The 27,396-nt window shown below is 39.7% G+C and overlaps 1 protein-coding gene across 23 annotated transcripts in view; it reads left to right on the forward strand.

Annotated features, from left to right (window-relative positions):
- Positions 1 to 27,396, forward strand: part of TCF4 (transcription factor 4) — a 349,462-nt gene that overhangs the window by 302,589 nt on the left and 19,477 nt on the right. For 17 of the 23 annotated variants that reach the window (XM_078060267.1, XM_078060269.1, XM_078060268.1 and 14 more), the window contains 5 exons: positions 757 to 889; positions 8,633 to 8,700; positions 9,848 to 9,926; positions 12,881 to 12,957; positions 15,699 to 15,902. In XM_078060267.1, coding sequence (XP_077916393.1) covers positions 757 to 889; positions 8,633 to 8,700; positions 9,848 to 9,926; positions 12,881 to 12,957; positions 15,699 to 15,902 — 561 coding nt within the window. The remainder of the gene's footprint in view (positions 1 to 756; positions 890 to 8,632; positions 8,701 to 9,847; positions 9,927 to 12,880; positions 12,958 to 15,698; positions 15,903 to 27,396) is intronic. The other 6 variants (XM_036080742.2, XM_036080737.2, XM_036080741.2 and 3 more) reach the window with 1 other exon arrangement.

Here is a 27,396-nt window from a genome sequence, read left to right on the forward strand (position 1 = left end):
AACCTTAAGACAAATGATCCTGTAAAGATGTTCTTTTTTCATAGTCAGCTATCTTGTTACATTACTGATGAAGAGGACACATAAAGAAAGAACTCAAATCAGTCTTTCTCAGTTCATTCATTCCAGTTTAATTCAATGTAGTCATTGATTTAAGGCCTTACATATTGATGTTTTAGAGAGAGATTTAATCATCGTTACTTTTTAAAAGTTTTCCATTTACCATTCTGTTCTTGCTAGAGTTCAGAAAGGTGGTCCAGTTTCGCAGCAGGAGGATTTGAGACCGGCTGCTGTTTGCTATTTCATGTCCAAAAGTTCAGGATAAAGTGCAGTGTCAACGCCATGGGTCACGATACTGTTTTATTCATTGTATCATGGAATCTTTCTTACTCGATCAGTAGTTCATATGAAAAAATAACAGTAGAAATGGTCTTTTATGTTGCTGACACCTCAGAGATTCTTTTAAGCAGTAATTTTTGGATTTAGAGACTGTGATCATTTCTCACTGTCCCTGTATTGCCATTGTATTCCTCTACATTTGATGCAAGCCCAAACCAACTATGTGTCTTTGTATTTTATTTTCTGAAAAATGAAAGCTGTCAGATCGAAGCAAGATGTATTCTTGGATATTTTGAAATTCTAAGGGCTGTCTCCATTGCAAAATGAAGAGTTCTGAAAGGAGTATTAGAAACCTAACCCACTAAATATTTCATGGTTGAATGTGGCCTCTTTTTTTCTTTTTTTTGCTTCGTGCTACAGAGCTATCCATCACACTCCTCAGCAGACATCAATTCCAGTCTTCCTCCAATGTCCACTTTCCACCGTAGTGGCACAAACCATTACAGCACCTCTTCCTGTACGCCTCCTGCCAACGGGACCGACAGTATAATGGGTGAGTCATAGAAGTGTCGATTCTGACGCCGACAGTCAAGGTCAGGGTTTAATAATATAGGACCTCTTTTTTCTCCCCATAATTGAAGAGCAATCAGGCAATGAATATTTGTCACACAACTGAATGAAAATACATGAACCAAACAGAAATAGTCATTGGCTTATCCATAATCACTTTTTTTTTTGGTCACAAGAAACTGGTATTTGGCTGCTTGGTTCATTGTGAGTTATTAGATTGAACAAAGGTTGAAATAGACCCAAACTACCTTGCTTCTCACACTCTCAAACAGTGAGCAAAGTGAACTTTTATAACACAGACCACTGAAGACTAGTGAGATAGGGGGCAAGTTAGCTCTTAATAGTAATTACTGACCACTTCTCAAATTCCAGTCACTGTGCTAAACTCTTAACCATGACATACCACAGTCTTCCAAAGACTAGTTCCTGTGAAATTCGTGGGTGCTTATTAATAACTAGATGGCTTCACCTCCTGGAGAATGTGGCGCTGTGGAGTCCTTCAGAGGGGAAGAAGCATTTGCTTACTGATTGGAGAGCAGATGCCTGGGCATCAGGGCTAGAAGTTACTCACTGCCTTTTCTCAAGCAGATTTACTAATGAGTTGAGGCCCAAGCAGAGTGCTACTTCCCAATGAACTAAACCATCATCCTCTGGTTTCTTATGATGTCAGTTGTGATTCTCTCCTGAGACCGATGATTCCTCCACCAGCGCTGTCTCCTGGAGGGAGGAGCTAGGCAGGTGTCCAGCTGCCCCCGGAGGAAAGAGTCCAGGCTAGGGAGGCGGCAGCCACTCTTTCTGAATTGGCCTTTAACAACTTTGCCATTCAGAGGAATCGCACAGCCTGGACGTTCCAAGGTCTTATTAAAACCTCAGACTTCACTGGTCGCCACTAATCTGGGCCTAGCTCAAACTCACACCTTGCTTGCCCTCAAGATCTCTTCCAGTGGGTCCCTGATGAGAACATTAACCGTATGTTTTAGAGAGAAGAATATGTGACAGAATAATCCTACTGTTTATTCCCCTTAGCTCTCTGCAGTTTTTCATTTTCTGTAGAGAGTCCACAGGAGTTGGGAAAGTGGTATGAATCACTTATGTGGGAGAGTTTTTGATGAAAGGGAAGAGATGTGCTTTGAAATGTTGTAAATATAATTCTGCCTAAATAATACACTCCCTGCTTATTCAATAATATATTTCACACTTGAGATGAGCCAACTCACAGCCCTTCGCTATTATGTCTCACTAAGAAGCAAATTTACAAGAGTTTCCATTTTCGTAACTTTTCATAACAAAGCTTCTACAAATGTGTTGCATCAGTTTGACCTTGGAGAGGAATGGACAGAGGTCACATGGGGAAGTTGGGTTAGCTATCAATGCAGTTTTGGCAGATTTGAAAAACAAGAAGAAAGAAAGAAGTGCAGAACTGAAAGGGTGAGAAAAGCATATTTCACTTCAGTGTGGTTTGACAAATGGAAAGCCCCTTTCTGCAGTCATGAGGTCTCGTTATAAAGAAGGATGACCGGTCATTCATCCTCTTACACGGCAGATTTCCTGTCTACTTGTGGTTTGAGTAATTTTCTTTTTTAGGAAGGTATAAAGGTGGAGCAAAAGCTTGAGTTGAGGAAAACGTACTTGGGCATTGTTTGAAAAAATGTTGTGTTGAATGATGTACAAAACAGTCTTTCTGGGAGAGAGGCACCACAACTTGGGAAGAAAGAGATATTTTGAGATGGAATAATCATTCTCCATGAGCTGTGGTCAGCATGGCCACAAACCCCAGTGGGCCTAAGATTTGCTTTATTTAAGATGGTTGACTCATCATTAGCCTGTGGATGGACAGGAATGTCTGCTGTCCTTCTTCACTGGGTCTGGGCAGCTATGGCGTAATAGATGACTTCTGCCTACTAACAGGCTCAACCACATGGGAAAGATGGAGTGAGCTTGTTATACAGACCACAGGGCCCTGTTGAAGTGGAGGGAGGGTCTCGACAATAATAAAAGAGCCATAATTTTAAAGGGGAAAGTCTGAGGTTTCTGGAACCCAGAAAAAGGTTTTTAAGAATAACTTTATTACATAAATTATTCCATAATCATGGGTATACTTGTCAAAATCTATTAGCAGAATGTGAGAAAGCTTTATAATCTTCTCAGGAAATAAGTAGAGAGGGTAATTCAGCTTTTTGGAGGAACAGACCTTTATTAACTTGCATAAATGCAATTATTACTTTAGGATTATGTTAAGGGAGAACATTCTAGAATGCAATTCCTTACGTTAAAATACAGAGGAAAATTTAAATATGCTAATAAGCCTTGGTATTGCAGGGTGTCGAGTGGCTCGTGTTTCTTCCCGCTTTAATTTTCTTAGGCTTTGGATTGATTTTCAGAGTGTGGTGGAAGTCAGGGATGGCAGCATGTCTGTGTAACAAGGAGAGAAGATTTCTCTTCTGATGTTAGTGATACTTCCCTAACAAACAGTATGGATTAATAGGATACATCTGTAGACTTTTGAAAGTATTTGGCATATACTCACTCATTCTGAAATGCAGGAAATAAAGAAATATTACATTGCCTATATCTCAAAGAACAAACAGAGCTAATTAAATAATTGGTAAATAGAGAACACATAGCCTAACACATGTTTGAGATTACACACATGATTCCGTAGAAAATGACTATAAGCACTGCTAATGCCGTAAGAATGGGATTCAAGCACTAACACATGGACATCACATTTTTCAAGTTTTCTTGGTGAAAAAGCGCAAGGCAATGCAATCTCTTCATAAATGGCGTTGATGTCTTAGGAAGCTGCTTTTTCTTTTTTTCAGTTCAGAAGGAGATCATTGCCCCGCTTCTGAGTTTCATGTTATAATGTGTCCTCCCGGCCGTCAGTGAATGTCCATAGACCAACAAAATGCATGTGGAGTGAGAGGCAAGCTTAGCACTGTCAGAAGGTGACCCCCTGGAATCACGCCCCCTTGTCCCCCGTTCTGTCCTCTGCATTTCAAAGATGGCAGACGCTCACCGAAGCTTGCGATGGCTTGTTTGACTTGGTGGGGTGATCACGGTTTCTTGTTTTGTTTTGTTGGCTCTTGCCCTTTACTGCCCAATATCATTTTTTTGAGAAATAAATGCTTAAGAAGGACAGCACACCCCAATTATCGTAACAGGATTTTTTTTTTTTTTAATGACACATTCATCCGTGGACTTTTAAGAGAATTGTCACTTATTTTACTTGGGGCATGGGGCCCACTATTTTTCTCTGAAGCCTTGTCAGCAAACTCCGGAGGTTACATTCGATGTTTCTGAATTGGAAGGGTCTATGAAGCTCCCTGGAATTATAGGAATATAATGCACGGGACACAGCATGGATTCTTACTAGTTCAGCTGGTAGAGTACCCAGTTAAAGAGAAGAGCTAAATCCAGAGTTACCACCATCAGAGCTTGTTAACTATATTCCTAAAATCCTTCCAGGGCAGTGCGGCTGGATGTACGTGGGCAAGTGTTTAGATGCCAACCTATAGAGAATAGAAATGTCTAGAGGATAGCAGCCACATATATTTTGCTATCTACATATTTCCTTCTTACCCACAATGTCCAATCCCTTCTTAACCAAAAAGCTTGAGAGCACCGCCTAGCCTAACGGTCCCCTGAGGTTACTCAATGACAGGAGTGCTCCAGTACCCCACTGGGGGATACCATGTGTATACCTTCCCAGGGTGTGACCCCTGCTTGTTTGGGACTCCACACCCTCCCTTCCCCTCGGAGGGAATTGGGCATAAAACTAACATAACGGTTATAATAACTATTATTGTTCCATTAGTCTTTAACTGGCCTGCTTTCTAATGCATGGTACTTCCCATGTTTTTAAACCTCAAACCAAACAGTGTTGAAGGAACAGACTGCCATGATTGATTTAATGCAACATATGCTAAGGATTACCCTGGAATATCTATCTGGTTCCTGAATTAATCTGGCTTACAACTTTCACTTCTAATGACATGTTTGTATGACATGATGCATTTTAGTATGTGGCTTTTCTAGTAGAAACATTATGTCCATTTCCCCTTGAGGACTTGGTTTCACAGTAATTTTATTATTAGAATAGTCACATAATATTCACTTTGTCTTTTGTAAGAATCTTGAGCCTTCAAATACAGTTGGGTGATGAACAGGCACAGAGCATAAGAGTAATATGGATTTTATCCAGCAGTGACATGGCATCTTAGTTACAAAGACCACCAACGGAGAACAATAAACTAGTTTGATTTAAGTCTTCTCGTCCATTTCCTGCACATGGTCCTGGGGCCCAACTCCCCTCTTGAATTCCTAGGAATCCCTCCTGCTAAAAATTAGTGCATTGTGGCCTATATTTGAATCTTTATTCTAAAATCGTGTGTAGTGGGAATGCTGGAGATACTCCTTCTTTTGTCATCTTTATAGAGATGAACTCATGGCTCATTTTGGAAGCATTATGCTGCTTCTAATTGTTTAATCACATGAAGGTCACTTGGACATAGTTCAAAAAACCCTAAATTTTAAAGCAGTCATCATCTTTCGGATAAATTCACTATGAATTGTACTACTTATTCCTTTTAGATCTTCACAGTGTTCCCAGCCTGAGGTTATGGGTGTGCAATAAAGGGATAACACATTTTCCAAATTCTGACTTTCAGTAGCCGGTCCCCAGACACCGCTCATTCTGATGTTGCGATTAGGGTGTGTTCTAATAGGAATTGCTGTTTCCACAAAGCTGAGATTGAGACCAAGGGTGGTCCCACATGAAACCGAAGATACCAGACCCTTCTTTCTGCTCCATCTTCTAGCCAGCAACAGCACCTGTGTTCAAGCCATCTGAATAATGCTTAGGGGGCTGGCAGTCTCGAATCCTCCTACAAAATTGCAGTTCCTTTTAATAACTTCTCATCTTGTATTCATATTTACCTTACCACTTTAGAGACTGATTTGTTTGTTTTTTTTTTTCCTTGAGCAACAGAAATTGATTAGAGCTAAAATAACAAGAAATCAATCCTGTCTTTACATAGTAGGGGCAGTATTTTTATTTCTCTTCCTATTATATGAGCATTTTGGCAATTTCTAATAATACGAGTTGACAAAACTTGGGCCTAGAACAGGAATCGAGCCTGTTGCATGAAAGCCACAACGTGGACCTGATGAGCACAAAGTTTGATTAGAAGTGTGTTTGGCCATCCATGACCCATTACTACTCAGTATAAAAAAGAGGATGCCACTTGAGAATTTAAATTCACTTTCTGATTACGTATGCCTTTGGACAAAGCAGTCACACAAATAAAAAGAGAAATCTTTAAGAGAAGGACCCGTGTAGCCTAACGTGTTCAGGGGCTCGGAAATGTGTCTTCTCCCACATTTCCTGGAACAGAACAAAAGGCATTCCAAGTGAAAGGGCAGATTGGCCCCAGTACGCGGCTTTGAAATTTAAGCCCCTGGGTTTGGCCCCCCAGCTGCTGCAAGGTGGAATGGCTTCATGGGAAAAAATAGTCTGTTCTTATCAGTAGCTTCCATGAGTAGCCCTTGGAGTTTTCTGAAACATTCTCATGACCACATGAGGTAAGAAGTTGATTCTAGTTTTTATTCTACTTCCTGAGTCCTAAAACAGGCACAAATAGAAAGTTTAGTTGGAAAGGTGTAGTACAAAAGTAATCTTAATGATCTTATCTTGTCTCTTCTCAAGTATGATTTTATGCTGTATATATATCATTTATTTTTTAAATGTCCCTAAAATATTTCGGTTGGTTCTCATGAAAATATATTTTGAAAAATTTATCACCCTCATGTTAAAGTTGTTCAAAGGAAGGTTTAGTCTTTTGAAAGCTACTACTGTAACAAATTTTATCTGTAATTGAAACAACCTCTTGTCTTTTTTGGTGATTTAGGTTTTTTTGTTAGGTAATATAATTTTTTTTTCCGGTGTGGCTCTGGAATTCCATTTCACAAAGATCTGTTTTCTAATCAAGCAGATCACAAATTTGTTTGACTGATAAATCTAATTTTTAGGTATCTGATAATATTGCTTCTAGGAAAAAAAAAAGTATCTAATTGCCCCCAAATACAATCGTAGTACGTGCTGAAAAAATGTTAGTGCTCTCTGTGCTTTCAAAATCTTTATTATTTTCTCTTTAGAATTGTTTTTCATTTTTAGGAGCTCCTCACTGCAGAAATTTTCATTTTCACATGAGATTTAATTTCAGTTATCTCTTATATTTAAGTATTTTTAATATTATTGGCATCTGGGAGCTCCTTCCACTAGCTCAATTGTATGTCTGACCCTCATTTCAAAGGTGCGCTTATACTTATAATCCTTAGCACTAATAACCAATATACTTTTAATATTAGGAACTTGTGATATAAAAAAGGGTGGTTTTCTCAGAGGGTGGTTGCGTTCCTTTCATTGCATACCAGCTTTCTTTCAGTTTTAGTAATTAACAAATGAATATGGGTGTGGGTTTTGTTAAACAAATAAAGCACACCTCAGAAGATTATTGACTGACATACCCAACATATAACTATATAAAAATAGCAAGCATAATTTAACTATGCTAAGCAGAGGTCAGGAGAATGAAATTACAACCTAGAGAAGCAGAGAATTCAACCACTTGAGATCTGACCCCACTACTCCATTTTACAGATCTGGAAGCAGATGACACATTTGTCAGCAAGTGCGCTTTCTTGGGTCAAAGAGAGGGCTGGGGATTTTTTTTTTTTTTAATTATGTCATGTGCAATGAAGTTCTGCTTGGATTAATCAGTTGATTTGAGATTTCCTTTTCTTATTTCACAAAATAGTGAAAGACGGCTCCTTGAAGTTTAATAGGTTTTATTTAAATACTATGTTTATTTGCTAATGTTTGGACCTTAATAAATGTCACATGCCCAGTGTTCTAAGTGTTGTACTAATACTGTTCAGTAGAGCTGATACTTTGACTTCTGTGCCAGAATCTACATCTTTTTCACAACAGTCCTCGGGTTCAACTATTTTGTAGTCAAAAATACCAGTGTTTAAGATGACAGAGATAACTTTGCGAATATGTAGACTTATTTTATCTCCGGAATTTGAGACCATATTGATTTTTCGTAGCGTCACAGTTCAGTTTGTTTGTTTGTTTGTTTGTTTTAATGTAAACACAGACTGGAGTATGTGGAGAATACGTGTTACTTAAAATATTAAAAATATTTTCTCTCTTAAGAAGCCAGACCCGTTATAGACTTTCTGTTTTATTTTTGCTGAGAGAAGCACCTCGTTTTGCTGTGTATCAAATCTTTTAAAAACTGGAAAGCAGGCGTAAATTACTTGTGAAGACAATTCAACTGACTCTATGAAATAGCGAGAAAAGGCACACTTTGAGGATTTCAGAGATCTGAACATACTGCTTACTGCTTAGCAATGAACCTCATGTGCTCGCATGCTTGCTACCATTCCCCACTAACTACTCCTGAGCAACAAGGGGCCAAGTGATAACAACTGAAACACTTCATCTTTAAACCAAGGTGTCAGGTTTATATTTTATCTGTAAAAAAAGTAACATGAATATATTTGACATCTACCTCAGCAAACAAATTAATGCTAATTAAAGATTAATGTGTTGTAATTAGCATTAAAAATGCAGTTAAATTGTGAGTAAATGGACCAGGAATAGAAAATTGTTAGACGGCTCACCGCCTGGTTTTTCAGATTCTGCCTTTTGTTTTTGCAGCAAATAGAGGAAGCGGGGCCGCCGGCAGCTCCCAGACTGGAGATGCTCTGGGGAAAGCACTTGCTTCGGTGAGGAAATATTGACTTTGGACTTCATATGTACCATTGTGGAAGGGTGAACTTTAATCAGAAGTGGACATTTGGAATTGTAGAAAATGAATGGCAAATAGCTTTGATTTCTGGAAATGCTAGCTTTCTTGTAGAATGATGATTGGAAAATTTGAGGAGAGATCTCTGAAGCTTCCAGGGAATGGCTGACCCTTCCAGCTTGTCTCCTCACAGTGGTGCCAAGCAGTCCTCAATTATGGATTTGTGGATATTCTCAAGGCCTTTTGGTATATAGATCTTCTACCTTGATTTCTTATTTTTCTCTAAATTCATATGGTGCTCATTGACCATCTAAGACTGACTTGGCATGGGGCAATTCTAAAACACTTTGGGAAAGGCACTTAAAAAAAAAAATGACCATAACTGAGGTCCGTGAGAAATTGTCACCTAATTGGCACCTGGGGACTCACCTTCTTTGCCTCGCCCGTCCACCTCCAGGAGGCTGGAATTGAACATTTCTTGCATGCTCACTACTGACAAAGTAGTACACCTCATTTGTGTGAGGCCGTGTGCCTGGTATTGTCTTCAAAATCTACACGTGGTTGTTTGCAAATGTAAGTGGGGATTTGTTGCTCTAACATTTTGTCTCTTTGGTTGGTTTTTCCTTACCATTGGGAGCATCAAGTAAGTTTAATTTAATGTTGTGACCTAAGTGGAAGTTTATACTTCATCTGGCCATTCTTAAGCCTTGGCATTAAATGCCTCAATCATGGCGGAGAAGGAGTTGGACAAAAAGCATAGAGATGATGCTGTCTAATCTGTTTGATGGAGGAAGAAATGGGGGCTTGGGGTGTTCATGTGGCTTCCTCATGGCCACGGAGCCATGGTAGGGCGTGGGAGGGAAAGGATTAGAAGCACAGTCTGTTGACCCTGGTCCAGTACTGTCCCCACCATCTTACATGAGCTCATAATTCTTGGTTTGAAAAATTGAAATAAGTGTTAAATCTTTCATTTTACAATATTGGTACTAGAGTCAATTGTTACATGTATTTTATGACTTGTAATTTTTAGGTGAATTGCAATGACACTTTGTCATTTAAAGAAATGTTGATTCTTTATTCCTAATAAATGAGGGTTTGTTTTTTTTTTTCTCCCCCACTGTTTTAAGATCTATTCTCCAGATCACACTAACAACAGCTTTTCATCAAACCCTTCAACTCCTGTTGGCTCTCCTCCTTCTCTCTCAGGTACTGTACCTAAATTCAATCCCATCATGGTACTGGTGTATGAAAACAATTTCCCTCTTGTACTTCCTGGTGCGGCAGGTGGAAACTCCTTCCCTCCAAAAGCTCAAAACAGAACATTTCCAAACAGAAAAATGGAAAGGTCTGTCTTTTCCACTGCCATATGAAAGTACAGCCATTCACATCCAAAATTTTTCTCAAAAATTAGATGTTTTTAGAATACTTAGGCATGTGGAAAACTTCTTAAACTTTTCTTAGCTTTGTAGAAGATATTCAACAGAATAATAGACTCTAAGAGACATCTCAGGGGGTGCCTGGGTGGCTCAGTCATTAAGCATCTGCCTTTGGCTCAGGTCATGATCTCAGGGTCCTGGGATCGAGCCCCACATCAGGCTCCCTGCTCAGCGGGAAGCCTGCTTCTCCCTCTCCCACTCCCCCTGCTTGTGTTCCCACTCTCGCTGTGTCTCTCTCTGTCAAATAAATAAATAAAATCTTAAAAAAAAAAAAAAAGACATCTCAGGTGAGAAAACCCAGTTAATACAGTCAGGAATATGAATATAGATTATATCATCATCAAATATAGACTGTTCAAAAGGATCATTTTCCACAGAAATTTTAGACTTTCCACATGTCCTTTTTAAAGTCCACCTCCCTGGTGTGATTGAGGAAAACTCTAATTTTGTAAATAGAGAAGTAACTGTGTGGAGCAAAATGGGATGTTTGCCTTTAAAATACAACAAATTAGCATGACCTATGGCTTCAAATAATAAAATTATAAGTTGTTGAATTATTTTAGTAAAGCGTTTCACTTTTCAGAGGTCCATTTAAGAGGCTCATTGCCCTTCTAGTATAAATGCTTCCAGAAGGCCCTATCTGGTGCATGTCTCTGTTCTTGGGAGGGAGGACAGGTGGCTTCTAAAAAAGAAACCGAATCGCATCTGTACCTGATTGAAACTTGACCTTACTGTAATTTATAGTGGAGTCACTTGCCTAAATGCTCCCTCCTCGATCCCTGTTATTCCCTGCATGCAGCACTCACAGGGCATCATAAACTGGATTCCCTGGTGGAGAGTGGGAGGTTTCAGACTGCACAAAGCTTTCAGAGGTGATGGCCATGGCTTAGGTGGGACCGAATATCAGCCTTTTCCAAAACTCCGTTGACATGGTTGGGGGGGGGTGTCACCAAATGGAGAAGGGTGGCTAGACCTTTAAGTCCACATGTCCCAATGGACAGAATTGAAACTGAAAGGACACAGACATGATATTAAGAAGATAATGGAACAGTGTTAAACATTCCCCGTGACAGAAAAGGAAGGGAAAGTCCAGAAGTGTTATCCACTCCTGAGTCAGTATTCTACTGATAGGCTCTGGGACATGATCACCAGTGTCAACGTCCCGAGCCAGAGAGAGCCCAGTGAGGCAGGGGGTGAGGGAGTCTGAGCAGGGAGAACTCCAAGTTCCCCATTTCAAACAAAGCATCTCTAATTTCATCTATTTTATCACTTGGGGGAAAAAAATCTCGGGTCTAATAAAGTTTGAGAACAACGATTTTGGTCTGGCACTCTGATATTACGGATGAGCATACTAAGGCCCGGAAAGGGTACGTGACTTGCTGAGGCAGGGTGAGCATCAGTACCAGGACTCCGGCGAGAATCCGGTGCTCACCATCCTGCCGCTCCATTTCTAGGTTAATGATGGGAACATTAGGATGCACAAGTCATTCCAGAAAACGCCACAAACACCCAAAACCTGAACAGCATCGTCTGGGTGGGAGACGCAGAAACAAGGCCAATTTTGGGGTCCAGCTAATGCACCATGAAAGACCCCATATTAGGAAGAGAGAACTTTACGAAGATGTAAACATGGGGATAAATTGCTATTTTCCCACTGAAAGTAGCTGGCTCTGTCCATATTCGGTCACTACAAGTAATTGAACAAAATATCCTACTTTTATGTAGCATAAGAATACACATCCATGCACACCCAGAAATGACAGGAAGAAGGGATTTTTTTAAATGCTAACCATGTCAGGGCATGAGATTACAATGAGGTCACAGATATTTTTTTCCTTTCTTGAATTATTTCTTAGTTTCCACACAGAGTATGCATTACTTTAAATTTAAAAGTGGTTTTTATTTTGTAGGTTAGACGTGTAATATTTATTGTAGCAGGAATCAAGTTTAGCGGATCACAAAATAATTATTTTCTTCAGAAGAAACCACTTACTTATTACTGTTGTTATATTGAGTTTTTAAATTTCCAGTTTAGTGGAGCGCTGCCAACTAATCTTATTCCCTTAAAAAGTTTGGAAGGCTTATCCCTTTTTAAGGATCATTTTTAAAACAAGTAGCAATGCTGTTTTTCATTGGTGAGAGAATTTTGGTTTCACAAACTGGACTTGCATGAAGGTGTAACAAAATCCCCCTTTGCTTTCTTAAAAGTGCCTTGACTATGTAGTATCTCTTTTCTTCAGGAGGAACCCTTCCTTGGCTAAATTCAGAACCAATTAAATGTTCCCTTTTGAGGGGCGCCTGGGTGACTCAGTCGTTAAGCGTCTGCCTTCGACTCAGGTCATGATCCCAGGGTCCTGGGATCGAGCCCCGCATCAGGCTCCCTGCTCAGTGGGAGGCCTGCTTTTCCCTCTCCCACTCCCCCTGCTTGTGTTCCCTCTCTCACTGTGTCTCTCTCATATAAATAAGTAAAATCTTTAAAAAATAAATAAATAAAATAAATGTTCCCTTTTGGGAGGAAGCCTGAGAGAATTCCGAGTCTACATCAAGTTTGAAATTGAAAATGTTTTCCTTGTCCCAAAATTCTTGTATGGGAAGTTTACATGTATTTATCTTAATTGTCCAAATGAAAATAAGCATTGCTATTTCTAAAAGAACTGTTTAAAATATCTGCGAGATGGTTTTCAGATTATATAGATCTCATTGCAATCTCCATTTTACTATCAGCAGGCACAGCTGTTTGGTCTAGAAATGGAGGACAGGCCTCATCATCTCCTAATTATGAAGGACCCTTACACTCTTTGGTAAGTCTCATCTGTTAATCTCTCCTCTAGCCATTTGGTGACCATGTTTCTCTTTTTGCATCTGGTTAACTCTCTAAGATTCTTATTTCACTAACAGAAACTTTAGATTTATGTTAAGCATACAAGTTTGGTTAGAGCCAGAGTTATTAGACTATTATTTATTCCTGTTTGTAGATTATAACCCAGATACTACTACAATGTAAGCCCCAGGGCTCCAAATACCTAAGACCAGGTAAGAGATTAAAAATCTTGGAAAGATAGCGGCATCCGCCGCATCTTTGGGAAGGGTCCCTGTCAATGAGTTAATAATTTCCTGATATAATAGCGCTGGAGTTCCAGCCAAGCTGCATAGCTGGAACACTTGAAGATTCAATATACCTCTGCTTTACTTTCCAGAGTGGCAGGCTTATAGGCGTTCTCCTCTTGACCTCTGAATAAGAAGCCTACTGTCTGTTTCCTCATTCACTTTGGTTCTCCTAGAAATCTAGTAACATCATTAAATGTCTGTTCTTCCAGTGGCAAATAGCTGAAAATTTCCATGGGTATAATTAATATTACAAACACTCCCATGATGATTCAGTGTCTGACACTCTAGTCTTTGTCAACTCATGGTGGATGTGGCTGGAAATGTGCATGAAATCACACTGCTCTGGGCGGCCTTTGGTCAGTGTATGAATCAAATGGGGAGAAGTGGCAACAAGGAACTCTGAAACCCTTCAGGGGTGGGTTTCACTCTTTTCCTCCCTATTTTGAGATAGAACATGGAAGAGGCATCAGTTGATCCGTCTATCTAACTTAATGTCTTGTCAGCAGCTCAGAATTTCCTTTCTTCCCTTCTGGCTTACTGTTTGAATTAAGGAAAATCTAAAAATGGAAATATGAAGGTGGATTTCCCCCTTGGTTGTGGTCTTCCTTGCTGTAGTGTGGGATCATCAAGCTATGCATTTTAGCCACAAAAGGCAACCACAGGGTAAGAGAAGGTATGCGCTACCTGCCTTGCCTACATTAATTAATTAATCTGCAGCCCACATCCAGATAATCCATAGTTATTCTAAGTGTTTACCTGCATCAGTTATTCTCTGGGACCCATCTATCAAAACTAGGTTATGTCCAACTATAGAACCATAATGACTCGGTTTATAGTTATGAACTATAGCTTTAGTTCTCTAAATACTCAACACTCACAAGGGGATTCGCAAGCAGAAACTACTCTCTCCACCAGGAAGCTGTGAGCCAGAAAGGGAGATAAGCACACGTATTACTTCTTTTCAGTGCTCACATTCACACTTGGAAGTATATCTTATCGTTCCCATTTTTTATAAATTATGACGTATAGACTCAAAGAAGTTTAGTACCTTTTCAAAGATTTCATAAGTAGCAGCGAGGAATCTAGGGAAGGTCCCTTAACAACAAAGCCCACCAAATCAGAATGTTCTGTACCATAGACTAACTGTATTAGACATACATTCCTTCTGTCAGTACAGAATAATTAGAAATTGTTATTCTCATGCAGCAGAGCTGCTACATCTGGTTACACAGCCCATTGGAAATCACAGTAGGCTGTAGCATGATCTAGTCCAAAGAGGCACTAGATTTGAAGTCCAAAGACTTAGATTCAATCCTAACTGTACCATTTCCTGGCATTGTGACACCAGGTAATTAATACTTAAGTTCTTTGAGCCTCATTTGCACGTCTATATGGAAGGGATATCATGTCTTCCCTGCTTGCCTTACACATGGAGAATGAAGATCCAGTGAAATGGCGTATTTGAAAATGCACACTAGAGAGTGGTGTGCAGATGTTTACTTGCTATCATTATTGATCATACTGCAAAAAGTGAATACACATCTACATGTCCTTTTTCTTCACCAAAAACTATAGTATAGACCTTATCTAGTTGCAGAAAACAGGATCCCAGTGGCGGGGATGAAAAAAAAAGGTCAGTTGGTTTTGAATTGTATAATTTAATTATATAAGGTAGTGAATTTTATACAGAGTAAGGGCTTTGAAGTCATTAGAAGCCCCTGGTGAACAGTTAATTCGTGACTTTGTGATTCTTCAGTCTTGAAATCTCATACCGCTTTGGTTGGCATAGTTTTTGTAATGTTTTTTTCCGTATCCGTTTTGAGTTCCCAGTCCCCTCTACACACAAGGACAAGCTGGTGATAATAGATAGAAGGCAAGAAACAATGGTAAAAATAGATAGCACTCAATAAGAAACTATAGTCTGCATGTATTTACCTGTCCTTGACTTGATGCATAGCACTGTATCATATGCTACAGAAGAGATGAAGGAAATAGGCCTCCAAGAAGATAATGAAAATAATTTAATTGGGAAACTATAAATGCATCATCTTCCCATTGTTAATTTTTTGAAAATTTTAATCAATATCCGCTAGAATGTTTCTTAAATTCTATAGATTTTTTTTTCTGAAGTAAATCTAAATTCTCTTTCAAGCTAGTTCAATACAGTATAGCATATGTACATTATAATGTCGAGAAGAATTACAAAATATACTTTGTTCATGAAAAATAACACTATGATATACCATTAACATTTTTCACTACTTTCTTGGGAAGGTCGCTGTTTATTTTTATTATTGATTCAAGGAAATAAATTGTATTGGAAACATATATTCAGAAACTCAAAGTATGATTTGTGCCAACTCAAGTTTTACTTCTGTAACCTATGCATGCATTTCAAACTAAATCAAATTTCACAACATTTATTAACCAACAGCAAAGCCGAATTGAAGATCGCTTAGAAAGACTGGATGATGCTATTCACGTTCTCCGGAATCATGCAGTGGGCCCATCCACAGCTATGCCTGGTGGTCATGGGGACATGCATGGAATCATTGGACCTTCTCATAATGGAGCAATGGGTGGTCTGGGCTCAGGGTATGGAACTGGTCTTCTTTCAGCCAACAGACATTCACTCATGGTAAGTGATGAAATTTGTAGACTCTTCAGTTACTGCATAGAATTAGAATTTCAAGTATAAATACCACTGCTGCTGTTTTTTCTTTTTTAAACAGCTTTATTGAGATATATACTTCACTTACCTGCATTTCACCCATTTACAAGTTTACAATTCCTTGTGTTTGAGTATGTTCACAGTGTTATGCAATCATCACCACAGTCTAATTTTAGGACGTTTTACCCCCTGAAAAAAGGAGAGAAATCCCCACGCCAGTAGCAGTTACACTCCATTTTTCCCTCTCCCTGGACCTTGGCAATGACTGTGTTCTGTCTCTACAATTTGCCTCTCTTAGATATTTCCTAACCCTGGAATCAGACAATATGTGATGGTCTTTTCTGACTAGCTGGCTTCTTCCGGTTAGTGGAATGTTCTCAGGGTTTATACATATTTCATCCTATATCAGATCATCATTCCTTTTTATTGCCAAACATAGGGATACATTATATTTATCCATTCACCAGGTGATGGATATTTGGGTTATTTCCACTCTTTCGCGATTATGAATAATGTTCCTATGAACATTCACGTACTGGTTTTTGGGTGGACGTGTGTTTTCATGTCACTTGAGTATATACCTAGGAGGACTTGCTGGGTCATTGCTAGTGTTTTAAATTCTTCATCTTAGTGACGTCATCTAGAGGACCCAACTTTTTTGTACATGTTACATTACTGGCATTTCAGATATGAGTAGGTTAAGTTTTTATTATTATCAAAGAATCCAAATCAATGTCTTTTGATTCTGAGTGTGGGAGGTAGAAATATGTGGTGTGTTTATCTGCCTAAATATATGGTGTGGGACTGTGTGATTTAAGGATACAGTAGTTTATCACTGCCCACTTATGAATAAGTATTTATTTAAATAATATTTAAGCAGATTTGTCCATATTACAACTGAAATTTCAATTGTGCCCATTGCTTTTGGAAATGATTTGGGAATGCATTCCCCTTTTTTGGTGATTATGAAAATTCAGATTTTTTTAAGATTTATTTATTGATTTGTGGGGAGGGGAGAGCATGAGTGTGTTGGGAGGGGCAGAGGGAGAGGGAGAGAGAAACCCTAGCAGGCTCCATGCTGAGTGCTGAGCCCGATGTGGGGCTTGATCTCAAGACCCTGAGATCATGCTCTGAGCCGAAACCAAGAGTTGGAGGCTTAATGGACTGTGCCACCCAAGTGCCCCAAAATTCAGAATCTTCTTAACAAAATGTTAAGTGATGACAGTAAGGTGACCAAATGGGTGGAGAATTTATTACTAATGATTCTGTGTATTCTGCTTCTTATAAACACCTGCCTGATCAGAAACACTTTAGTGTCCTGTTTTGTACTTTGTAGGCTCTTAAAAAGTTGCTTGGATGAAGGCCTATCTTCTGTTACCAATATAGCATCTCTTGTTTACTGATGATTCCAAAAGGAGAATGCAAAATAGGCACAGGTTCTTCTGAGGCTTTTTAAGTTCTTGGTCAAGAGGATTCTTCTGTCCTCCTTTCACTTTCTCTTAATAAAAGACTGAGACTGAGAGGACCATCCTGAGTGGTGTATTATGGAAACCTGCAACCAATTTGAAGCCCAAAATACTGGTATATAAATAGAAGCAATGAACTCACTTCTAAAACGTGGAAAGATATTTCTGAATGCCAAAGCTAAATCTTTTTTTTTCTTTTTTGCTTTTCCTTGACCTCTATCCTAAAAATTCATCATTGAGTAAAAATTGTTTGTCTATTCATGGCAGTTGCTAAGAGTTTACAAAAGGAAAATCTAGATGTTAATTTAGCTTGGCCTCAGGTAATGTGTTAAATACACTGGGGATGCATATAATATGAGGTTTTACTTTGTACAGCTCTTTTCTTTTTAAACTACAATGTTTAAACAATACTGCTTTTAATTAAGAAATCTGGCTTTATTAAAAGCCAGATCTGTGACTTATATAACCATTTCTCTATATCTGCTCTCAATCAAGAGAAAAATGGTTTAATTTCTGTAGCTGTGTTCATTTTGCATATGTTGAAGGGGCACATTGCTTCAGAGACAGTTTTTTTTTTTTTCCATAAATATGTAAAGTTTGCTCTTAAATACCAGATGTAGGTTAAGTGGTTCTTTAAAATAATAAACTATACATAGATGCTTTGGGGGACTCTTTGACCTTTGGGTTGCCTCCCCCTTGAGTCTGATTCAAAGGTGGGATAGGAGGAAGGGACCAGAATCATCTCTGGAGACAGGAGGTTGGCCTGACCTGGCTGGAGTGAGTGGAAAGAGGGGGAGAATGGAGCAGAGCAAAAGGAGGAGGGAAATAATCGGCCAATATTACACAGAAACGTTTTTGATTTGGTTTTGAAAACGCTCTGCAGAAGCCATAAAGCTGCTAGTTTTGCTGAGGAGGAAGAGTTCCTATTCCCTCCTCTGAAGGCATTTATAATCCAATCAGGGATGACTGCAGAGCCGACCAGGTGATAGAGTAACCCCAAAGCTGTGGTGTGGTAACAACCTGCCGCCCTCGAAACCCAGTGAGAGGTATTTCTGTCTTTCTCCTTTCTTCCCAGAAATACCCAGCAGGTTCCACAGAGTCTGAGCTTTCCCAGCCTGAAACCCTAACGTGTGTGAAAGAGATGGGCTTGTCATTTCTTTCCTTGTGCAAACTGGTATGAATTTTCAAACAAAAACAGAAGAACAAAGGAAATAGTTTTTGAATTTAGTCAGTCTGAAGTTAGCCTTTGACCATTTGATACATTCCACAATAAAAAGGAAGTTGAAGGGGAAGAAGAAAAAAAACCCACCCCCCTTCCCCCTGAACAACAACAACAAAAAAAAAAATTCAAGGAGGATACTGGTAATGTTTTCCACATTTGAATTTTAATACATGAAACAGGCTATAAAACTCAGGCCAGCTGCAGTAAATAAAGTAGCAGTGGGAGGTATGCACCGGAAACTTCGCTGCAGAGAACACTGGTGGGTGTTTCTTTCCAACTACACACCTTCATTCGTTGTTCTGGAGTAGAAGCCAGTTTTAGTAACTTAAGACCCATCCCAGGGCTAGTTTTGTTCTGAGCAAATCTCCTTTATAAGTCCCTTAATAATTCCTCCTGATTAAAGAATAGACAGCTTTGAATCCTCTTGACCTCCCTCCTCTTCTTGCTTCTTCTCTCCCCGCCTTCCAAAAATCAAAACAAAATGGCTTGATAACTTGGAAGATGATATAAGCATTTCTTTCTGCAGCAGCTTGAAATCGTGGTGGGGAAAACTGGTTCTGCCTCGGCTGTTATGTTATCTCATTTAATTGCTAACATATTGTACTTAGCTTTTGATTCATAAAATGTTTTCCTTGGAGTTCTGAAGTAGGTCTTCAGTGATTTACTAAGTATTAGTGTAATGAAAGGGATTTTTTTCACAGCAGCGTGGCTCATAATACTAGCGTGAATGTTGTAGACTTGCAGGCTTTCTAGATGCTATTTGGCCATGCTCTTTCCTGCCCAGAAACCTTCACTGGCTTTCCATTATCTACAAAATAAAGACCAATATCTTAATCCAGTTGATTAAGCCGCATTACCATTTACCAAAAGCCTTATGTTTAGCTATTCCAATATGTCAAAATTCTTCCAGCAAGACCAGTCTGTGCAGATTACCAGAATTTGCCCTTTACATTCTCATTAGGTAGTTCTTCCATGTCTATCGGTCTTGGCTTGCCCTACCCCCTTCCCTCTGTCCATCTCATTCCCACCACTCTCAAGGTTCAGACTCAAATTCTGCCTCTTCCAGGAAGCCTTCCCTTGCTGCCTTCCGCTGTGATAGTCCATTTTCTTTTCTACTTTCCAGAGCTCTGTGAATCACACTGTTAGCTACATATTTTTCTTTCTTTTTTTAAAAAGATTTTATTTATTTATTTGACACAGAGAGAGCACAAGCAGAGGGAGTGGGAGAGGGAGAAGCAGGCTCCCTGCTCAAGCCCGATGCGGGACTCGATTCCAGGACCCTGGGATCCTGACCTGAGCCGAAGGCAGACGCTTAACTGACTGAGCCACCCAGGCACCCGGCTACATATTTTTCTTACCCAGTCATGCAAAACTATGTATCTTTTGTAGGCCTGACTTTGGCCTTATCACCTATATTATAAATCCTTGGTTACTACGTATTACATTAGGTGCTCTGTGAATATTACCTCAGGCGGTCTTCGCAGGAGCCCTTTGAGGAGGATAGTGATGTCCAGTGTAGGGGTTGGTCAGATGGGCCTTATTGGGTTTTTGAGGAGGCTCAAGTCCCGAAGCCAACTTGAAACCCAGGGACAATGCCTCCACGTTCCACACTCTTTATTTACTACCACTAGCGCTCCCCAGAGATTAGCTCTAGCTGCACCTTTCCAGGTAAGAGCTTGTGATTTTCAGATCTTGATAAATGCTCCTTGATGAAAGAATTTCCAGGCATCCCATGGCCAAGTTCCCAGGGCAGCTCTTTACCAAATGCAGAGGTAAAGAATTTTTCCTCCAGTGCAGTGGTATGCTAGATTAAAACCCTCACTGTCTAAACACTTATTCTTAAATCAGCATTTCTGGGCTAAGTGGCACGAGGTGTAAACTCTCCTTACTAGGGTCATGAAGTAGTAAATTTTAAATTATTTTTCTTACCCAAACCACCCACGTTTCCGACAGACTCAAAGCAGAAATCTCTGAATGTGGGAGAATAAGGAAACAGGTGGGTTTGTCACTAAGCTAATTAGACACTCTTACCCAGATATAACCCCCGTGTGCCTCAGATACCTCCGTGGTTAATCCTGATATTAAATCATTAGGTTTTTATAAATTATTGAAATGACAGTTTTCTGTCATTTATTTATTCAGAAAATAGTTCTCTCCAGTGTTCACTCAGTATTCCGATCCACAGATGAGACCTGAAAGGAAGCCTTTCAGATGACCTCATCTCCTCTTTTAACTGAATAAGAACAAAACCCACATCAAAAATGTCTTCATGTGACTCTGTATGTGCTTCTGATTACTTGCTAGTACAGTCGGCAACGAAGGGATCATTTAGCTCAAAATCTCCTTCACTATTAATATATAAAATCAGTGTGGTTCCTAGAGCCTTTTTGCTTAAAGTCCATTTATTCATTTCCAAAAATATTTATCAAGAGTGGTTACCAAATGCCAGGCTCCGTGCTAACACGTGGTCTCTGCTCCCAAGGGGTTCACAGTTTAGGAGGAAAAGACACATATTTAAAAACAAATTGCTACAGCCCTACAGCAAGCCCCATCAGAGAGCAGGGATGCAGCTCTGTTACCTGGGGGGGAGGGGTGCATTGTCACTGGGTAGAAGAGCAGGGATTGCCTAGGGATCTGGTTGCTCTAGTTGCCGTAGGGGTGGAGGAACCCTGTAGAACTCCCCACCCCAACCCGTCCTCCACAGTAACCCTGAGACCCCCTCCTAGAACCCCCAGGTAGGGGTGTGGCACACATTTCAGAAACCACGCATTTCAACTTGAAAAAGAGAAGAAAAAAAAAGAAAGAAGGCGGCAAAAAAAGAAAGAAAGAAACCATGCATTAAAGATATAAGCCAGTCCTAGCCCACTTTCCCTCTGTTCATAACATTTTTAATTTGGGTTAAAAAGAATTTATCAGAAGAAAATTCATTAGGTGATAAAGCACCTTTTTTTATTTAACTGACATTTGAACAGATGAGAACTTTTACCACGTACGGCCTCATAAGATAACAACTTAACTTAGTTTTGCTTTCATGGTTCTTAAGAGAGTTGGGACCATTGAATTCTAGATTCTAAAAGCACCCCAGAAGTCATTTAGCCCGTGGCCCTTATTTTACTCCTGAAGCCCGAGGCCCAGAAAGGGGAAGTGACCCAAGCATGGACGCCCACAGGTTAATGGCCAAGCTCGCATAGAAACCAGACAAGGAGAGCAGCACTCTTTGTACTAAATACCGCACTGCCGCGGTGAGCTTCCTCTCTAACCCAATACCGTAGCAATTTCAAAACTGTGGCTGATATTACAAACCTTTTCATCACTGACTGAAACTAATGAAACCCAAGAAAAAAATGATTTTTGTTTTTTATTGAAGTATAATTAACATACCATGTTATCTTAGTTTAGGTGTATAACATATTGATTCAACAAGTCTGTGCATTACTCAGTACTCACCATGATAGAAACCCAAGGCCCTTCTTTAGTTGTTCCTTGGCTTCATGCAACAGGAAAGAGTCATGGGCAGGGATGTGATATCTTGGGGAGCATTTACTGGAATATGTAGTCATGAGAGTGGCAGAAGTCAGAAGAATCTGTTTCAACGAAGGTCTGACCCATAGAGGTCTTCAATTTTCCTCCTCTTACATTTTCACAGAGTTTGACTCCATAAAGTCTCATGTATATTTGAGCAGATGCTGCGTTTCTAAGCAGTTATTACTGTAGAATCTCCAGGATCTTAGCTATCCTGTCTATCCAAATCCCCCAAAATCCCCTGCCAAGCAGTCAACAAGCCTCTACCAGCCCCCTTCCCTCCAAAGATAAGTAGCTCTAAATGACCACAAAGTCCATTTCTATCAAATGTTGGGAAATTCTTCTTTATGACCAGCCCAAATTTACTTCTCTGTGCAGTCCTCATTTTTCTGCCCACTGAAGTTACCCCTAAGTCAACCCAACAAATACTTCAGAAACTTACAGTTCTTTGACAACAGTCTACTCAGTGTTTTTTCCTCTGGGCTAGATATTTATATCTTCAAATATTTACCACCACCACCAACCCCCATGAAAGTTTTGATTTTATGACTTTCCAGTGCATTCTCCCTAGTTTAAAAGGAATGCTTTCTTCTTCAAGAACCTTTTAGCATGTAGAGTCTCAAACTGAACTGAGTGCTCAAGGAATCATCAGGGTGGACACGGGTGGATCTATTACCAAACCCATTCAATATGTTGTATCTTCACCTAAAGGCCTCCTAGCAAGATCCTAGTAGCCATTTTTGACGCCTTCATCATCCTGCTGGCAGATTTTGAATTTATAATCAGCTGAAATCCATCAGCCACACGCATCTCAACTACCCTTGTGTAGTTTGTGTTGTACCAGTACAAAACTTCACGTTATGCCTTTGTGGGTTTTTGTGGGGGTTTTTTTGTTGTTGTTTTGTTGTTTTGTGGTTTTTCTATGCCTGTGAATTTCATACTTCAGCCTTCAGTCTGTTTCCATCGGAAGCTCTTCTTTAGATCCTCATTCGGTCACGTACTCTGCCGGCTCTGTCCTCGGTAACTTTGATGGGTGCCGTTATTGCCCTGAGCAAAGCCACGAATAAAAATGTTAGCTAAGGAGGACACAGAGCAGAAGGCCTGAGGCTCAAGGCTACAGACATTCTCTCGACGCTTACATCGTCCCCTGCCTTTGGGTTTAATATTTCAACCAGTTATGTTCAACTAATTTTACTCTCCTGCTGTCTGCCTTCTCTCATTTTGTCCTTAGCATTATCACAAGACACCAGACACGTGGCATTCCCACGAATGAGGAAGTGAGGTTTGTCCACAAAGACTTGTTCTTAGTGGAACCAAACGGAGTTTGAGAGGTCATTGCCTCCCTTTCAGAGCACTTCGAAACTATCTTTTAAATAGCCTGTTATAGAATTTCACTCAAGATCTTAGTCATCTCCAACATCTTTCTATAGCTACTATATGGAAACCAATGTAGGTTTCTGTCTTTGATGAGGCTATTTGCCTATCTCTAGTGTTTCACCATCTATCCTAATCTCCACAATTGTATTTCTGAGAGCAGATTAGCAGTCTCAACTGAAAGATTTTTTTTAATCTATATCAATAGTGTACTTTATTTTTTAAAAACTTAAGGAAAAAAAGACAGAGAGGATAAAGAACTTGAAGAAATTCTTTTTATTTTATTTTTTTATATTTTTTTTAAGATTTATTTGACAGAGAGAGAGAGACAGCGAGAGAGGGAGTACAAGCAAGGGGAGTGGGAGGGGGAGAAGCAGGCTTCCCGCTGAGCAGGGAGCCCGATGCGGGGCTCGATCCCAGGACCCTGGGATCATGACCTGAGCCGAAGGCAGACGCTTAACGACTGAGCCACCCAGGCGCCCCTCTTTTTATTTTTTAAAACTTTTCCTAGCCTTTGGAGATGTTCTTGACATCAAACATATATAAGCTTAAGGTGTACAACCTGATGATTTAATGCATGTGAATATTGCAAAATGATCACCACAGTAAGATTAGTGGACACCTCCATTCTCTCACAAATTACCTTTTTTTGTGTGCCTGGTGATAACATTTTTTAAGATCTACTCTTAATAACTTCCAAATATATAATAAAATTTTGTTACTTACTATCCCCCTGCTGTACATTCGATCCCAGAGTCTGTTCACTTCATAGCATTTCCCCCAGTTATTACCATTCTACTCTCTTATTTCTTTATTTTTTTTTAAAGATTCTATATATAACATATGAGAACATGCAGTATTTGTCTTTTTCTGTCTGACTTAAAGAAATTCTCTTAACTATGGATTAGGTACAACAGCTTCAGAAACCTGGAGCTTACCATTTGATATTTCTGCATTCACTCAAATGAAAGTCAAGAGGTTTTAAATACAAGCATAGCAGTGAGACCACTTATGCTCCATTGACAATCCCTGGGACAAGTGGTTAGGACATGATGCATGCCCAGATCCCATAGCAGTGGGTCCAAACTAGGTATATCCCCTTCTTCCCCCCCACCCCCCAAATACCTATTTTACTCAAAACAGGCCCTGTGACCTGGAAACAAGGCTGTCAATCTGCGTAGGATCATCAAACCCAAGACTTCCTTTCTCCACTTCTAGGACAAAACAAGCCTAGTTCCCTAATTTTTTCCCCCTAAAGTATGTGTTTAGTACCCTGGTGTCATGAACTTTAAATAAATAAAAACAAAAACTGGTTGTTTTCCCCACTTTCAAAATATAAAAGCATATTTAAAATGCTTTGGCCTCATCGTATTTTTACTTGGCTTTCTTCTGAAATAATAGAGGAAAAAGCAGGTAGATGCTTTTAATAGCTATAGTCACTGTCATATTTTTTTTATTGAACTCTTATTGGGGACAAGGACACAATCTAAACTGTCCATGGTTTAGAAAAGGCACAACCCTTGCATTTTAAAAAGGTGGTATTATCCTTGTTTTCTCAAGAAAGCAGATTTTCGGGGACGGGGGGAAGATAATATTGTATATATTAGCAACTACACAGATGTTCATTCCCTCATTCTTGTCTTCTGTGCTTCAGATCCTTTGGGGGTTATGAAATGTGCGCGAGAGTCTCTGATCCTGTAGGCCTTTGACTCTGGGGGGCGGGGAGGAATAACCCAAGTATGTGCCTAACTGTAATGCAAGGTGGAATGATGAAGTGACCTAAGAGACAATTCAGAGAAGGAGGAACATTGTCCAGCCTTAGGAGACCTAAGGTTTCTTAAGAAAACCTTCCTGGAAAGGGTGTCATTGAGCTCATATTAATGTCTGTGTAGGATTTCAGCAGTTAGGGACGGGCTAGAAAGGGCATTGCAGAGGTATCAAATAAAGTGATTAAAAACATGTGCAGAAAATAAAGGATCTTCTGTGCCCAAATCTTCTGATGATACGGGACCGTGCAGCACCAGCCGGGCCGCCTTGGGTGGAAAGCCCCTCCTCGAAGCACAGCAGCTCCAACAATTGGCTCAAATATTTCACATGAGAGTCCACAGGAAGAGCGAGTTTTCATGTATATTTTTTTACATCCAAATTAAATTAACTCATGGAATTTTCCACCCTTAGGAATTAAAGTAGCAGCTCATGAAGTAATTCAGTTATGTCATTCATACCAAAACAGAAAATTCTGGAGCAACTTGGCACTGTTTAAAAGCCAAGACTAAGCCTTGGCCATTTTATATTTTTTCAAAATCTGTGGTCGTTGTGTTATTTTAACTTTTATTGTGGCTGTAAATTTTTCAAATCAAAAGTATCTTAATTGCTTAGAAAATAGAAGTGTAAAATGGGTTCAAAATAAGAAGAGGGTTTAGGCAAAGCAGCTCTAAGAGGGAAAACCTAAAAAAAAAATAAAAAAATTTTTAAAAAGCTTGAACATCGCATTTCTGAAACACGAGGATTCTACCTAATTGGCTGACATTCACAGTTGTGCATAATTATAGCTTCCTCTACATCCATAAATCATCTTACAACCAGAAAGTTGAGTTTAACCGAAGGTTCTGTCCAATATTAGTTAAATGACATCTTTGGGGTAGCACTGTCCTGATACAATAAACACATTCATTTCCAAGCAGTTAATTGGACACACCGTCAAAAACCAGGGTATCAAGTTTCCACGTTTTAATTTCACGTTTGCCTTCTCCCCGGCTTCTGCACCCGTGTGTTGTTTGGAGCCGAAAGTGTGTGAAAGTTATTGGGGGAATGGTAGTCTCTGGGTAATGTTTCTGTGAACTGCCCAAATTCTTCCCCCTGTAGTCTAGATGGGAAACAGCTGGTTTTTGTTTAAAAAGCTGTTTTGTGAAATGTCTGAATCTTGAGGTGTAGAACTGAGGTCACCAGTAAAAGCAGGTGCTCGAGAACAAGTGAGAATGACTCTCGGGGCCGGCTGGCCCTGTAACCTTCTGCAGGGTACTTCCTAGCAGAGGAGAAGTGTTGACGTTGTCCCCTCGATTTAGCACACAAACAGATAGAAGTAAGTAATCGCATTAGTGATGCTATTAGGAATTGAGTATCTTTGAACATAGCCAGCCCTTGAGTGAATAATTAGCTCAGCCTGAAAGAAACCAAAATGGTTATTTCCCTCACAAGGCTTCAGACACAAAGGTCCAAGACTTTAGCTTCCTTTAGATGTTAGAAGTGCTTGAATTTCCTCTTTAAATACACCCACAGTAAAAGAACTACAATTTCAAGTAAGTAGTACCATAACTGAGGATGTCATCCAACTCTATGGATGCAATCTAAGGGAGAAAAGAGACCTGCATTGGCAAGACCAGTACCAGGGCAGTTTTGAGAAAGGCAAGAAACATGTGGAATCACTAAAGTCCAGTGCACGTCAGATATCCACCAGTCTGAAGATGAAAGGAAACATTCTCCTCCCCTGGGAGCTGGAGGTTATTAGCAGCTGTTTATCCAGTCGGGAATAGAGATTAACATTGTAATTTTTTTTTTTTAAGAACTAGAGGAGAATTTGTTTGGGAAGTTGGCTCTTCATATCAAGTCACTGTGCATTGCCAAAAAAAACTTCCTTTCTCAGAACTCATGTACGAGAGTTGAGCAATGTTATGATTCTCTGAGAATCTCTGGATTACCAAAAGTCTATCTCCATTAAATAGAACAGAAAAGGACAGAGAAATGGATAGACGTCTGCCATCCACACATTCCCCTGAACTCTTTCGAAGTGAAACAAGCTGCTTACCTGTTCTCCAGCCTGCCTCTAAAGGGGGGTGCTCTTCCCTACCCCCACATTCTCTGCTGCCCCCCAGCTTAA

Source organism: Halichoerus grypus, chromosome 13 (assembly GCF_964656455.1).
Source record: "Halichoerus grypus chromosome 13, mHalGry1.hap1.1, whole genome shotgun sequence".
NCBI lineage: Eukaryota > Metazoa > Chordata > Mammalia > Carnivora > Phocidae > Halichoerus > Halichoerus grypus.